This window comes from Micropterus dolomieu, linkage group LG06 (genome assembly GCF_021292245.1).
Source record: "Micropterus dolomieu isolate WLL.071019.BEF.003 ecotype Adirondacks linkage group LG06, ASM2129224v1, whole genome shotgun sequence".
Taxonomy (NCBI): Eukaryota; Metazoa; Chordata; class Actinopteri; order Centrarchiformes; family Centrarchidae; genus Micropterus; species Micropterus dolomieu.
Window position 1 is genome coordinate 19,883,784 of NC_060155.1, and position 12,118 is coordinate 19,895,901.

Consider the following 12,118-nt stretch of genomic DNA (forward strand, 5'->3'; position numbering starts at 1 on the left):
ATCATGAAATGGTGGTGCAAGCAGGGAATGTTGTCCTGCTATATTATTTATGGACAGTCCAACATCAGAGAATTGCTAAACAGCACCCTTTTTTAATTAAATAAATTACTTAATCTCTATCTCACATCATCTATGGTTAGCTGTTGTTTAACTTATGGATAGGGCTGGATAACTGGTTCCATTTTGAATCTGGTCCTGGTTGGTAAAATACCTAGATCTTTTTTTAAATCGCTGATGCTTAAAAATCGCATATCAAACCTTTTATCTCTCCCCTTTCTTTGCAGAGATTGTTTGAGTGAAAAAGCACCTCACTCTGTAGCACCACTGGATACGAGTGTGTTTCAATTATTTACTTGATCTCCTTACATCAATTTAAGAATCTCCTTGTTAACCTTTGATTTGATATCATATTCACATTTTAATCTGATCAACTAAATGACTCTGGATCAGGACCTTTAGTATTTGGAGTAAGCAGCTGTTCGTTGAATGTGTCAGATATGCTTAATGAACATTTCATATATTCTGCTGCTCATCTCATTTTCAGGTTGCAGGTCCAGGTTGCTAAACAGTGATGCATTTGTGCCACCTTTTGTGCTGTAATTTTAGGCTTTCGTTTCTTGCAAATAAAGTAATTCCCTGAGTAATTTGGATTTTATACTAGATTTGAAAATTAACCTATTGAACTCACCCCTGCTTCTGGGTTTTATTTTCAAAAGTCATAGCTCATTTAAGAAATGCTTTTTGAGAGCCATCCCTATAACAGTTTTTGAAAACAGTCCCTGTTTGGAGCTGGATATTTCAGAAAGCAGGATTTGCGAGAGTGTAAGATCAAAATAATCCTGTATTTAAATTTTTAAACATGGGGACGTCATTCAAAAACTGGAATTCCTCAAGGCAGAATGTGTTACTGTGGCAAAATGCCATGAAACTAACCTGCTAAATGGTACATTAAATACATTTTTACATGTGGCCAGTTTTCAGCCTCAAACCCTTTTTAACTTCATAACACTCTTATTGGACCCTGCCGATAAGTCAAAACATAAACTCAGCAAAAAAAGAAACGTCCTCTGACTTTCAACTGTTTTTTCTTTCAGTAAACTTAATGTGTGTAAATATTTGTATGAACACTAAAAGAGTCAACACCATAAGACATAAACGAAAAATGTTTCACAGACATGTGACTAACAGAAAGAGAATAATCTGTCCCTGAATGAAGGGAGGCTCAAAATCAAAAGTGCCAGTCAGTATCTGGTGTGGCCACCAGCTGCTTGAAGTACTGCAGTGCATCTCCTCCTCATGGACTGGACCAGATTTGTCAGTTCTTGCTGTGAGATGTTACCCCACTCTTCCACCAAGGCACTTGCAAGTTCCTGGACATTTCTGGGGGGAATGGCCCTAGCCCTCACCCTGCGATCCAACAGGTCCCAGACGTACTCAATGGGATTGAGATCCGGGCTCTTCGCTGGCCATGGCAGAACACTGACATTGCTGTCATGCAGAAACTCACGCACAGAACGAGCAGTATGGCTGGTGGCATTGTCCTGCTGGAGGATCATCTCCGGATGAGCATGCATAAAGGGTACCACATGAGGGAGGAGGATGTCTTCCCTGTACCGCAAGGCATTGAGATTGCCTGCAATGACAACAAGCTTAGTCCGATGGTGATGTGATATACCGCCCCAGACCATGACGGACCACCCACCTCCAAATCGATCCCGCTCCAGAGTACAGGCCTCGGTGTAACGCTCATTCTTTCGACGATAAACACGAATCCGTCCATCACCCCTGGTGAGACAAAACCGTGACTCATCAGTGAAGAGCACTTTTTGCCATTCCTGTCTGGTCCAGCGAAGGTGGGTTTGTGCCCATAGGCGGCGTTGGTGCTGGTGATGTCTGGTAAGGACCTGCCTTACAACAGGCCTACAAGCCCTCAGTCCAGCCTCTCTCAGCCTATTGCGGACAGTCTGAGCACTGATGGAGGGATTGTGTGTTCCTGGTGTGACTCGGGCAGTTGTTGTGGCCATCCTGTACCTGTCACGCAGGTGTGATATTCGGATATACCGATCCTGTGCAGGTGTTGTTACACGTGGTCTTCCACTGCAAGGATGATCAGCTGTCCTTCCTGTCTCCCTGTAGCGCTGTCGTAGGCGTCTCACAGTGCGGACATGGCAATTTATTGCCCTGGCCACATCAGCAGTCCTCATGCTTCCCTGCAGCATGCCTAATGCACGTTCACGCAGATGAGCAGGGACCCTGGGCATCTTTCTTTGGGTGTTTTTCACAGTCGGTAGACAAGTCTCTTTAGTGTCCTGCGTTTTTAGAACTGTGACCTTAAGTGCCTACTCTCTGTAAGCTGTTAAGGTCTTAATGACCATTCCACAGGTGCATGTTAATTAATTGATTATGGTAAATTGAACATGCATGGAAAACATTGTTTAAACCCTTTACAATGAAGATCTGTAAAGTTGTTTGGATTTTTATAACATTATTGGTGAAATACACAGTCCTGAAAAAGGGACGTTTCTTTTTTTGCTGAGTTTATTTATATTTCCTAGTAGGGCTGAACAATTAATTGAAAAGTAATCAAAACTAAAATTCAGAGCCTGTAACCGACGTAAATTCCCCATGTCGGTTATTTCGGTTCATTAATCCAGGGCCCTGTTTCATAAAGCAGGCTTAACAAACTCTGAGTTTATCCATGAGCTCTGAGTTGACTACTTCAGGTGAGAAATTCTGATCAGACTTAGTTGGCAACGGATAAATAAAGGCAAAGCCTTCATTTTAATCGGGTGGAGCTAGAAATGTGAATGCATGCCAACGCGGACCATGATTGGCTCTAAAACGTAGGAGTGGAGGAAGGATCAATACTTTTAACATTGGTACTTTTTTTTTATATTGCGTTGCTCATTCATCATTTACCAGATTGGAATTTCCTTAATGAATGATAAAGTGCTGGAATTCTCCTGCAGTCCATTACATTTGATCTTAAATAGGAAGGCTATATTTATTAAGGTGTAACCTGTGCTACCTGATTATGAAAGTAGGTAGGCTATAGATCAAATAAAAGACGCAGTTTACTCATGAACCTGTGATTGTAAAGTCACACCCAGTAGGTTAGCCTATTCATTTTTTATTTTTTGCTATGGAAAATGTGTCTATGGGTTCAAACTGACTAAAGTTTTAGACGTCTATTTTACATTAATAAAATCTTGCTAATTTCGTATTTTATTAATGCTGTCAAAACACGTTCAGAATGTATGCAGCTAATAATGAAAAACTCTTGAAACTTAGTTTCAGCTGCTACAGTCATTCTGACTCAGAAGTGTTCATTTATCAGTTTTCTAGGTTACAGATTAAACAGCGATTACTTCAGTAATGTAGCCCACAGTGTTTTCAGTGCAACTATCACAGTGTTATAGGTAAAGATGGACACAGATTTTAATTCACGATGTGCGGAGATCTGTCCATGGGCCCTACATCGATGACAGATGTATCATAAAAGCGGTCACGTTCAGGGCTTGGATGAAAAACTAATAGCCTATCCAACTGGGATGTTAAAGTTTTTAAAGATGTAAATGCGTTCAGATATGTGCTTTGATATCGACAGTATGAAAGGGGAAATTAAACGTTGTGCCAGACAGCCGCCTCAGGCTCCGCAGGAGGGGAGTTGAAGAGAAACTGACGGTTCTCCAACTTATCCTGTGAACCTAGCCTCCTCGGTTGCCGGAGTTACGGATCTAGGGTTTATATGATCTCGCTCTCTGAAACAGAAAACCCATAGTTTCCCTCATCTCAGGCTTAACATACTCTGAAACGGCCCCTGGTAATTAGGGCCCGAGTGCGAAACGTGCAAGGTCCCTATTGAAACTGAAGGGGGTTTGTTTTTGTTTTTAGGGATACAAGCATCACAGCTGCTGTCGTTGTCGTAACCCATTGACAATTAAAGGTTGTGCAAACAGTTATTACCAGTCGACCAATTTGCCCGTGCTGTTGAAAAACGATTATTCGCCATGAAACATAGTAGTTATAATTTCAGTACACATGCTCACGTACAATAAGACACCACAATGGTGGAACGAGCTACCACACGCCATCAGAGCAGGGGCGTCCCTCAAGAAACTCTTGAAAACTCATCTCTTCCGAGAACACTTCCTCTTATAACACCTCTAACTCCAAACCTCTAACATGCACTTCCTGCGCTCTTCTTCTTCTATCCCCTACAATTATCTTGTATTGATTGCACTTTTTGTTAACTCTTACTTTCTTCCCTAGGTGTTTACCCCACTGATGTCATATGAACTATGAGCTGTTACTAGTATTTATTGCTGCTCTTATTAGTATGTACTGTCAGTTGTAGATCTGTATTTGATGCTCTGTTGATGCTTGTATGTTGTTCCTCAAATGTAAGTCGCTTTGGATAAAAGAGTCTGCCAAATGAGTAAATGTAAATAAGAGTCTCACCCTGAATACATCCATATTCCAATAGGTGTCGTTCGAGATGACGGCGGCTGACTTTTGCCGACTTGATAGTCTAACGTGAGCTGCAGGTGACTGCAAGGGCGGGGTATAAAAACGGCGCTGTCAAGTCGGACACATTCTACCTGCATCAGCTTACTGTAAGCTGAGATCAATAACTGATCTCGCGGCATTTGCTTAGAAAAATACCGCGAGACCAGGCAATAGTGTGGTTCCAACCTAGTGCAGTTGGGGAAAAGCAACTTGCTCACACAAGGTTTTAATGTCATGTGACACGGTGTCGTTTTGCAGCGCCGGCGAAAGTCGGACACAATTTCTAACCAGCATACCTTGTTTTAGGTCCAGCATGCATCACTGCAGCTCTGCGCAGCGCCGCATTAAAGTCTCAAAGTTATAGCGCCACCTTCTGGCAACAGGAAATGACACGTTTTACGTTGTAATGTACTACTCCTAGCAGGTTGGACATATCAACTTCAAAACTGTCCCAGAAAACCCTTAACAAATTGATGAAGCGATGTTGTAAAACGTCTGAGTTTGCAGTTAACGGCGGGCGGTGACGTGGCGGCGAAGTTCCACGCTTCACCATGACACAGGAAGTTGTTGTAACTTGACTGTACATGCTCAGATCTGTACCAAATTTTACAGGTTTGACAAGAGTCCCGGCCTGCACCAAACTTTACGTGCTTGATAACACAGTTACGCCCCGAACACATCTCCGCCCTGTCCAGTCCGGTTCAACCTTCAGACCGGAGTCTGAAGCACGGGGAGGCTAGCGCTAACCGGCTGCACTTTCCAGCAGTTGTAGAAACAACATACCTACTTTTAATAACGGACACACTGTGGACACACGGACACACTGAGACTGACAACATATTACTTGCTCGCTTTCAGCGTCACTTTCTGCCGCTCTCTCTCATTCGCTCGTCCACTCACTCGCTACGCAAACACATTGCACTGCAGTTAAAATACCTAAATCCACTGCTCTTATAACAGCACCTGTCACGTAGCTGTGCTTTGATAAATAAAGAGAGGAAGCTAGCAAAGCGTGATTTACCGTGTTCACACAGTGTGCGGGTGAAAATCATTTGTTCCGCATTGATATTAAATAGTGAAAGTAGCAGCGGTCATAATTCCACAGCGGTGATGCGCCGAATATATGGGAACCATGTCTGTAATGTACGTCAACATTACCTTATTAATCAACATTTATATAATGGATTTGTGAAACTGTGAAATAAAAAAAACCCCAGCTTTAATAGTTGAGCATATTTACAGTACAAATCTTGTCAGTGAAATATGAGGGCAAAAAACCCAAAATAATAGTAATGGAGGAGAAATTTTAATCGTGATTATGATTTTAGGTGAAATCATCCAGCCCTATTTCCTGGTCATGTATTTACAGTCTATTCATTGTAAGCTGTCATAATAACCTCATCAGTGAAGTTCATTTGTTTGCTAGATGAATTCTATCTTGGGACTGAGGAACTCAAGTCTCCCAACCCTCCGACTTGAATGCCTTCACACACAGTTCTTGTCCTTGTTCCCTGACCTCAACACACACCAACTCTTCAGACATCAAACCAGTAAATGGTTCCATGGGAAGTGAAGAGATAACATTAACCTGGCTTCAGTGACATGCTCATATCACATCACATATTTTCCAATACTTACAAGCAGAAGGTACAGTGAATGTTACCTTTGTGCTCCTACAAGATCTCTGCTGTCATATGAAAACACACACACACACACACACACACACACACACACACACACACACACACACACACACACACACACACACACACACACACACACACACACACACACACACACACAGAGTCGCTTTCAAAAGAGCACTCCCTGTGTGAGTGTCACACCTGGTTTCTGTTTTCTCCACGGACTGCGATGCAGTGGGGTTTCCCTTTTTAATGGTACTCATGTGGAGAGATGATACGTGTGGATCTTGAATAGAAGGCCACAAAGGATTCCAAATTAGGAACACAGAGAGGTGGTGGTGGGCGGGAGTTGTATTTTTACTTTTTATTCTGGCAAGAGGTATCTTTGGCACACATCAACCATAGCTTGAGAACAGTAAAGCTGTGTTGATTCGGCCTCAGACACAAAACATATTTTTCAGCACTGCAGGTTGCCAGTCAGCCACTGAATGGTCAATTTAAATAATAGGCTATGTTTTGCATTTATTGTTGGATATTATTCTCACAGTAAATGAAATTTTATTTTCTGGAAATTATCTTTCTGCAGTCCAAATTGAATAAGTAAAGCTTTTTTAAATGATATTCATCAAGCCAGAGGCTTATACAGTTAAAGAGGTATTTTTCAAAAGGTAGCTATGACAAATCTGGAGAAAATCAACACTTCTTAAAAATGTTTTGTATGAAAGCGTTTCAATGTTTAATTCCTTCAATAGTGTTGAGTTTATATCAGCCTTCTGTTTTTTTTGTTACAGTAAGGTTGAATATACATGAGCTACAGTAATTTGTTAATAAACTGAACTGTTTATAAAGTGTGTGTGAATTTTGCAATATAAGGTGTGAAGGAAAACTCCTCAGAACTGAAACAATTAGTTGATTAATTGGTTATTCAATCATAATAAATAAGATAATTAATCGTTTCAATCGTTTTACAGGCAACACCACTGACATTTGTCAGACTTTGCCTTACTTCACTGTAAACTGAATGTCTTTGGATTTTGGGGTGTTGGTCAAGCAAAACAAGTCATTTGAAGACGTCACCTTGGACTTGGCATTTTTTCACTCTTGTTTGAGATTTTATGTCGATCATGATACATCCAAAAAAAAAAAATTAAAATAAACCGTTAGTTGTAGCCTTACAATGCTTCATGTGTTTTATTTGGGAACCCTGTTGGGCAGGAAGACCCAGTGCATTAAAGAGACGACTTTAGAGTGGACTTGTTTCAGCTGCTGTGTTAAATATCTTCAAGCTTCTTATAATTTATCTTTAGCTCCTGTGATAATAGGAGAAGCAGTCGTTTGTTATATTTGGAAGATGTGCAGAACATCATCAAATTTAGTGAACTCAAGACAGTCGTTTAAGTATCTCTGTAAAATAATGTTGACTTTTTAAATAATCAGTACACATCTCAGTACTGCCCTGAATGGCACAGTGCTTTCAAAATTAACCCTTAAAGGTATTGACTAAAAGGATTTAGCAAACTGAAAGAGGCCTTCATATGATATTTCCTACTATCAGTTGTTTACATATATTTACTGGAATCATATCTTAATTTAGAGTGGTGATTAGGCTAATGTGTTATTAAGTGTGGTTATGTTAATGCAGTTATGATCCCAATCAGAGTGTGATGTTTACACTAGCTCTGCCTTAGTCACATGGTCACACTCTTGATGTTCGAGGTAATTCACTGCTTTGTCTTCTTTGTAACATGAGACAAGAACAGGTGCACAAGTGTATGAGTACATTCTTCACTAGCAAGGACCACACAATCAGCAGGTACAATTAAGTGAAATATTGATGATCGAAACAGAAAGATGTATGAGGCGTGTAGTTGCTGAATAGACATTCGAAGAGTTGTGGGGAAACTACGATAGGGAAATCCGCCGTAGCACCCGGGCATAGAGAGGAAGAAGGAGATCAGGAGGCAGGACGGGGGGGGATGCAGAATACGAGAGAGGAGAGGAGGAGTTGGGACATATGGGTATTTATGGCAATGCTGGTGAGAATGTGGTTGATGTGTGGTCCCGCTCATGAAACTGCTAGTTAGCACCACATAAGCACAATACACAGAACACAGCGAAACCTTTTTTTTTTTTTTTTTTTTTTATGGATTGAACTTCCTGAATTGTGAAGCAAATGAATGAAGTTGTGTCCATAAAGATTGATAAATTCTATCACTGTGCCATAGGGTTTTCACTGTGGATATATCTGTGTGTACATTATGAGCCAGAAAGACGTAGCAGCCAAAGATTTGAACACCTCTCAGTCTACAACATGGAAATAAATATGGTACCGCTTTGGGCCATAAAGCTATTTCTCAGGATTGTTCACTCAATATACTTGATAAATTAGTCATCACACTGCAATCAAATACTCATTTTGTCTTTTTTACAATGGCAGTTGATGTTGAGTCAAAAGCCTACTAATGTGCAGGCCTAATAAACAGCACTCTCTCGTCACATGATGCTCTATATTGTTTAGGCTACACTCTTCCCAACAATGTGTCTGTTTATGTGTTATGTGATTCTTCCGCCATTCCCCTATGTTACCAGCAAAGATTTTTGTCATTTCAAGAGTTCCATGTTGGACCACTGTCTGAACCTACAGCCATTCGTCTTTGGCCGTCTTTGGCTCTACCATAAGACATACTTTGCTGAAGTGTTTACCCCGGGTACTTATAACAATTAGCTTCCATGTCGTCCTCTGGAAGAGAGTCCTGCCCATTGTGATTTTTCACTTTTCACCCGCTTGGATCCAGGTGTGGTCCTTGGCCATGTGTTTATGCTGCTCGGGGTGATGCTTGACGCCAGACATCGACACCACATCCAAACAATGGGCCGTTGCTCCGCTCGCCTCTCCTCAGCAGGTTAATCATTAGGATCGTTAGCCAGGGTGAATGGGGCTGTAATATGTCTTACAAACTGCTTTGAGGCCCCAGTCTAAACTCTCTTGTTCTCACTCTCACTTTACTCTCACTTTTGTTGTTTCTCTTGCTCCCTCCCTTGGCAAACTATGTGCTATATGATGATTATATTAAGTGAAGTAGAGGGGGCAATGAAAATGTCTCTCATTTTTAGCAATGTGACTTTTTTCCCCCCAGGCAGGATGCAAATAAGGGAAAGCTGATTAACTGCCATCATAATAGTTAAGTCCAAGAAGTCCTTCTATGGTGCTTCCACATTACTACAAATGTGAATCAAAGATAGCAACAACTGTTATGAAATCTGCACATTTGGGATGTTATGACGGGTGTATTACAAGTATGTGAGGCCTAAAAATGGTCAGGAGAAGAGAGAAATATATGTAACATCTAAGGCCTTTGAGACTGACTCCAGCAGAATGCCCTGTAGAACATGGTAGGAATGTGCGCTATGGCTAAACATCCCAGTTTCTCACCCTGCGATCGGAGGGGTGCTAGCCACGCAGGGAGATGAGCCTACTTAACTAGGAGAATGTGCTTGTTTGAAAACAGCATTCCTCTCTGAGTGCTTTTATGGGAGAGTTTCTACATACACACGCATACCATCCTGAAACCCTGTATGTCTGTATCTCCCAGATCCACTCCTTTCAGGAACACAACAGCTTTTTTCCCTCCATAATCCCATCGCCACTATTTCTGGGGGCTGATTGGTCACTCCTTATCTGTGACTGAGTAAACAGAGAGAGGTGTTCTCTCCTCCGACTGTCTTAAGACCACCTAGACTGCTTTATCTCTAGTGTATGTATGTTGAAGTCCTTGGCAGCTTGTTAATCTTTTCAAGAGGGAACACCCTCCGTTATGACTTTTCAAATATTTCATTTTCATTATTAGAGAACATCCCTTCATCTGTGATGTTAAGCTGATGCACTGCTCCATAAGGGGTGAACGCTTAAAGTTACTGACCTGACGATGGTACTGCATTTTCCACTGTCACATTATGAGATACCGTATGTATGTAGCGAATTTGAAACTAGTTGTATGTATCCAGTATCTCATTCATTGCCAAGAAAGTAATAATCCACCCCTGTGTTGTTATGCTCTGCTTCTCTGGGAAACACAACTATGTTTAGTATGATCACGTAAGAAGTATATTTTTATATCATATTGTAGGGCTGAACAATTATTTGAAATTATATCGAGATCACAAAATGGCCTACTGAAATTTTCAAACTGCAGGAGGCGCAGTATTTGATAAAGGTGATGCGTGTGTCAAAATACCATTTTAAATTAAATATTGTCGTGAGGCTGAGTCCTGTCCTACACATCATATTCTAGAGACTTACAAAAACATCTTGTTTTGGTACAAATCCCCGCAAAAATCACACCATAATACATTAATATGTTTTTCAATGAAAATGAGAATAATGATGAAATGATTATCATTCCCTCTAGTATCGCAAATCATATTGTAATATCAGTCAAAATAATCGCAATTTCAAAATCATTCAGCCTTATCATGTTGTGTACTGCAGTGTAATGTATCTTTAATTGTGCTCTCATTGTTCTTGTTTTTCCTCCGCAGAAAGAATCATAGACAGTATTTTAACTGCCACAAAATATTATGGACTTGGAAAGGAGCTGGACAGGTAATTATTGCTACTCACCAACATCAAAAGGAAGTCCTGTTTCCTTCCATTAGTTGTTAATTTTACCAACTGCTGAAACTCCTGCCCTGCAGTCTCAGGTGTAAAAGATGCATCATTGTGGGCAACGGGGGCATCCTCTCCAACAAGTCTCTGGGCTCCCGTATAGATGACTATGATGTTATAGTAAGGTAAGATGACGCCATTGAAAAATAACACTGAATATAAATGTCAGATTTTTGTCACTCAAAACAACAGTGTTGTGTAAAAGATATAATAATATAATGTAAAAGGCAATACAGTACAAACAGGATGGAACATTCAAATTCCACTAAGACATTTTGTGCTGGCAGGTTGAATGAGGCCCCAATAACTGGTTATGTCAAAGACGTCGGGACCAAAACCACCATGAGGATAACCTACCCAGAGGGAGCTTTCCAGAAGGCTGAACTTTATGAAAAAAACTCACTGTTTGTTTTTTCTGCTTTCAAACCTCTGGATTTCAAGTGGCTCAGACAGATGGTCTTCAAGGAGAATCTGGTAAGGATACATAAATATATATTTTTTTGAAATCATTAAGGAATGAGAATGAAATTCTTGCACATGTTAAACACGCACGCAACCCTGAAAGAGCTAGCAATGGTGACTCACAGCTAACAGATTTCCTGACAAATCTAAAACCGTTTAAGTGGGTGTTCAAATAAAATTCAAAATGAGAAACACGTTTTTTGATTTATAAAAACAAAAATATGGCCACATTTTTTTCCAAATACTGAAAAGAGCAATTGTATTCAGCATGTGTTTCATCAGGCTCACTTCCTCTTCCTGCACCCACTGAATTATACTGCAGAGAATATTTACCTATCTGAGTGTCTAAATGTGTCTGAATATCTGAGTTATGTGTTTTTGTAGCAGAACATAGCCATCTAACCTCTGATCACATTCTGTACATTCCTTCATGTGGAAGTGTAAGCCGTTTTCATAAACGGGTTAAGAGGACAAAATTAATCTCTATTATATAATGGGGATGTTTTAGATTGTTTGAATGTTTATTTTCGAAAGGACAGTTGGAAAAAAACAATAACTACATACACAAGTATTTTTTTCCTCTTTGTCTGGTAGTGAATTTTCTTCATGCTACGTTTCCACTTACTCATGAATCATGTTGCTTCCCTCTTTAACTGTTTTCTCACACGTTAGGATGGTGCCGTACTAATAAATTGGAATTTACCTTATAACAGATCTTTTGGGTGTCCTTCAGAAGCGTATGATTGCCATGGTTAAAACACAGGCTATGAATTGGCTTCTGAATCACAAGGGTCAGACTGAATGCTGGAACTGGCTTTTCCTTATCTAAGTATTACAG

General features: G+C 40.4%; 1 protein-coding gene across 7 annotated transcripts in view; it reads left to right on the plus strand.

The window, feature by feature from the left end:
• Nucleotides 1-12,118, plus strand: part of st3gal3b (ST3 beta-galactoside alpha-2,3-sialyltransferase 3b) — a 47,766-nt gene that overhangs the window by 18,418 nt on the left and 17,230 nt on the right. For all 7 annotated transcript variants that reach the window (XR_006825363.1, XM_046051320.1, XM_046051318.1 and 4 more), the window contains 3 exons: nucleotides 10,692-10,755; nucleotides 10,848-10,943; nucleotides 11,106-11,292. Coding sequence is in view for 6 of the 7 variants with exons in the window: in XM_046051320.1 (XP_045907276.1) it covers nucleotides 10,692-10,755; nucleotides 10,848-10,943; nucleotides 11,106-11,292 (347 nt within the window). In the remaining variant the exon portion in view is untranslated. The remainder of the gene's footprint in view (nucleotides 1-10,691; nucleotides 10,756-10,847; nucleotides 10,944-11,105; nucleotides 11,293-12,118) is intronic.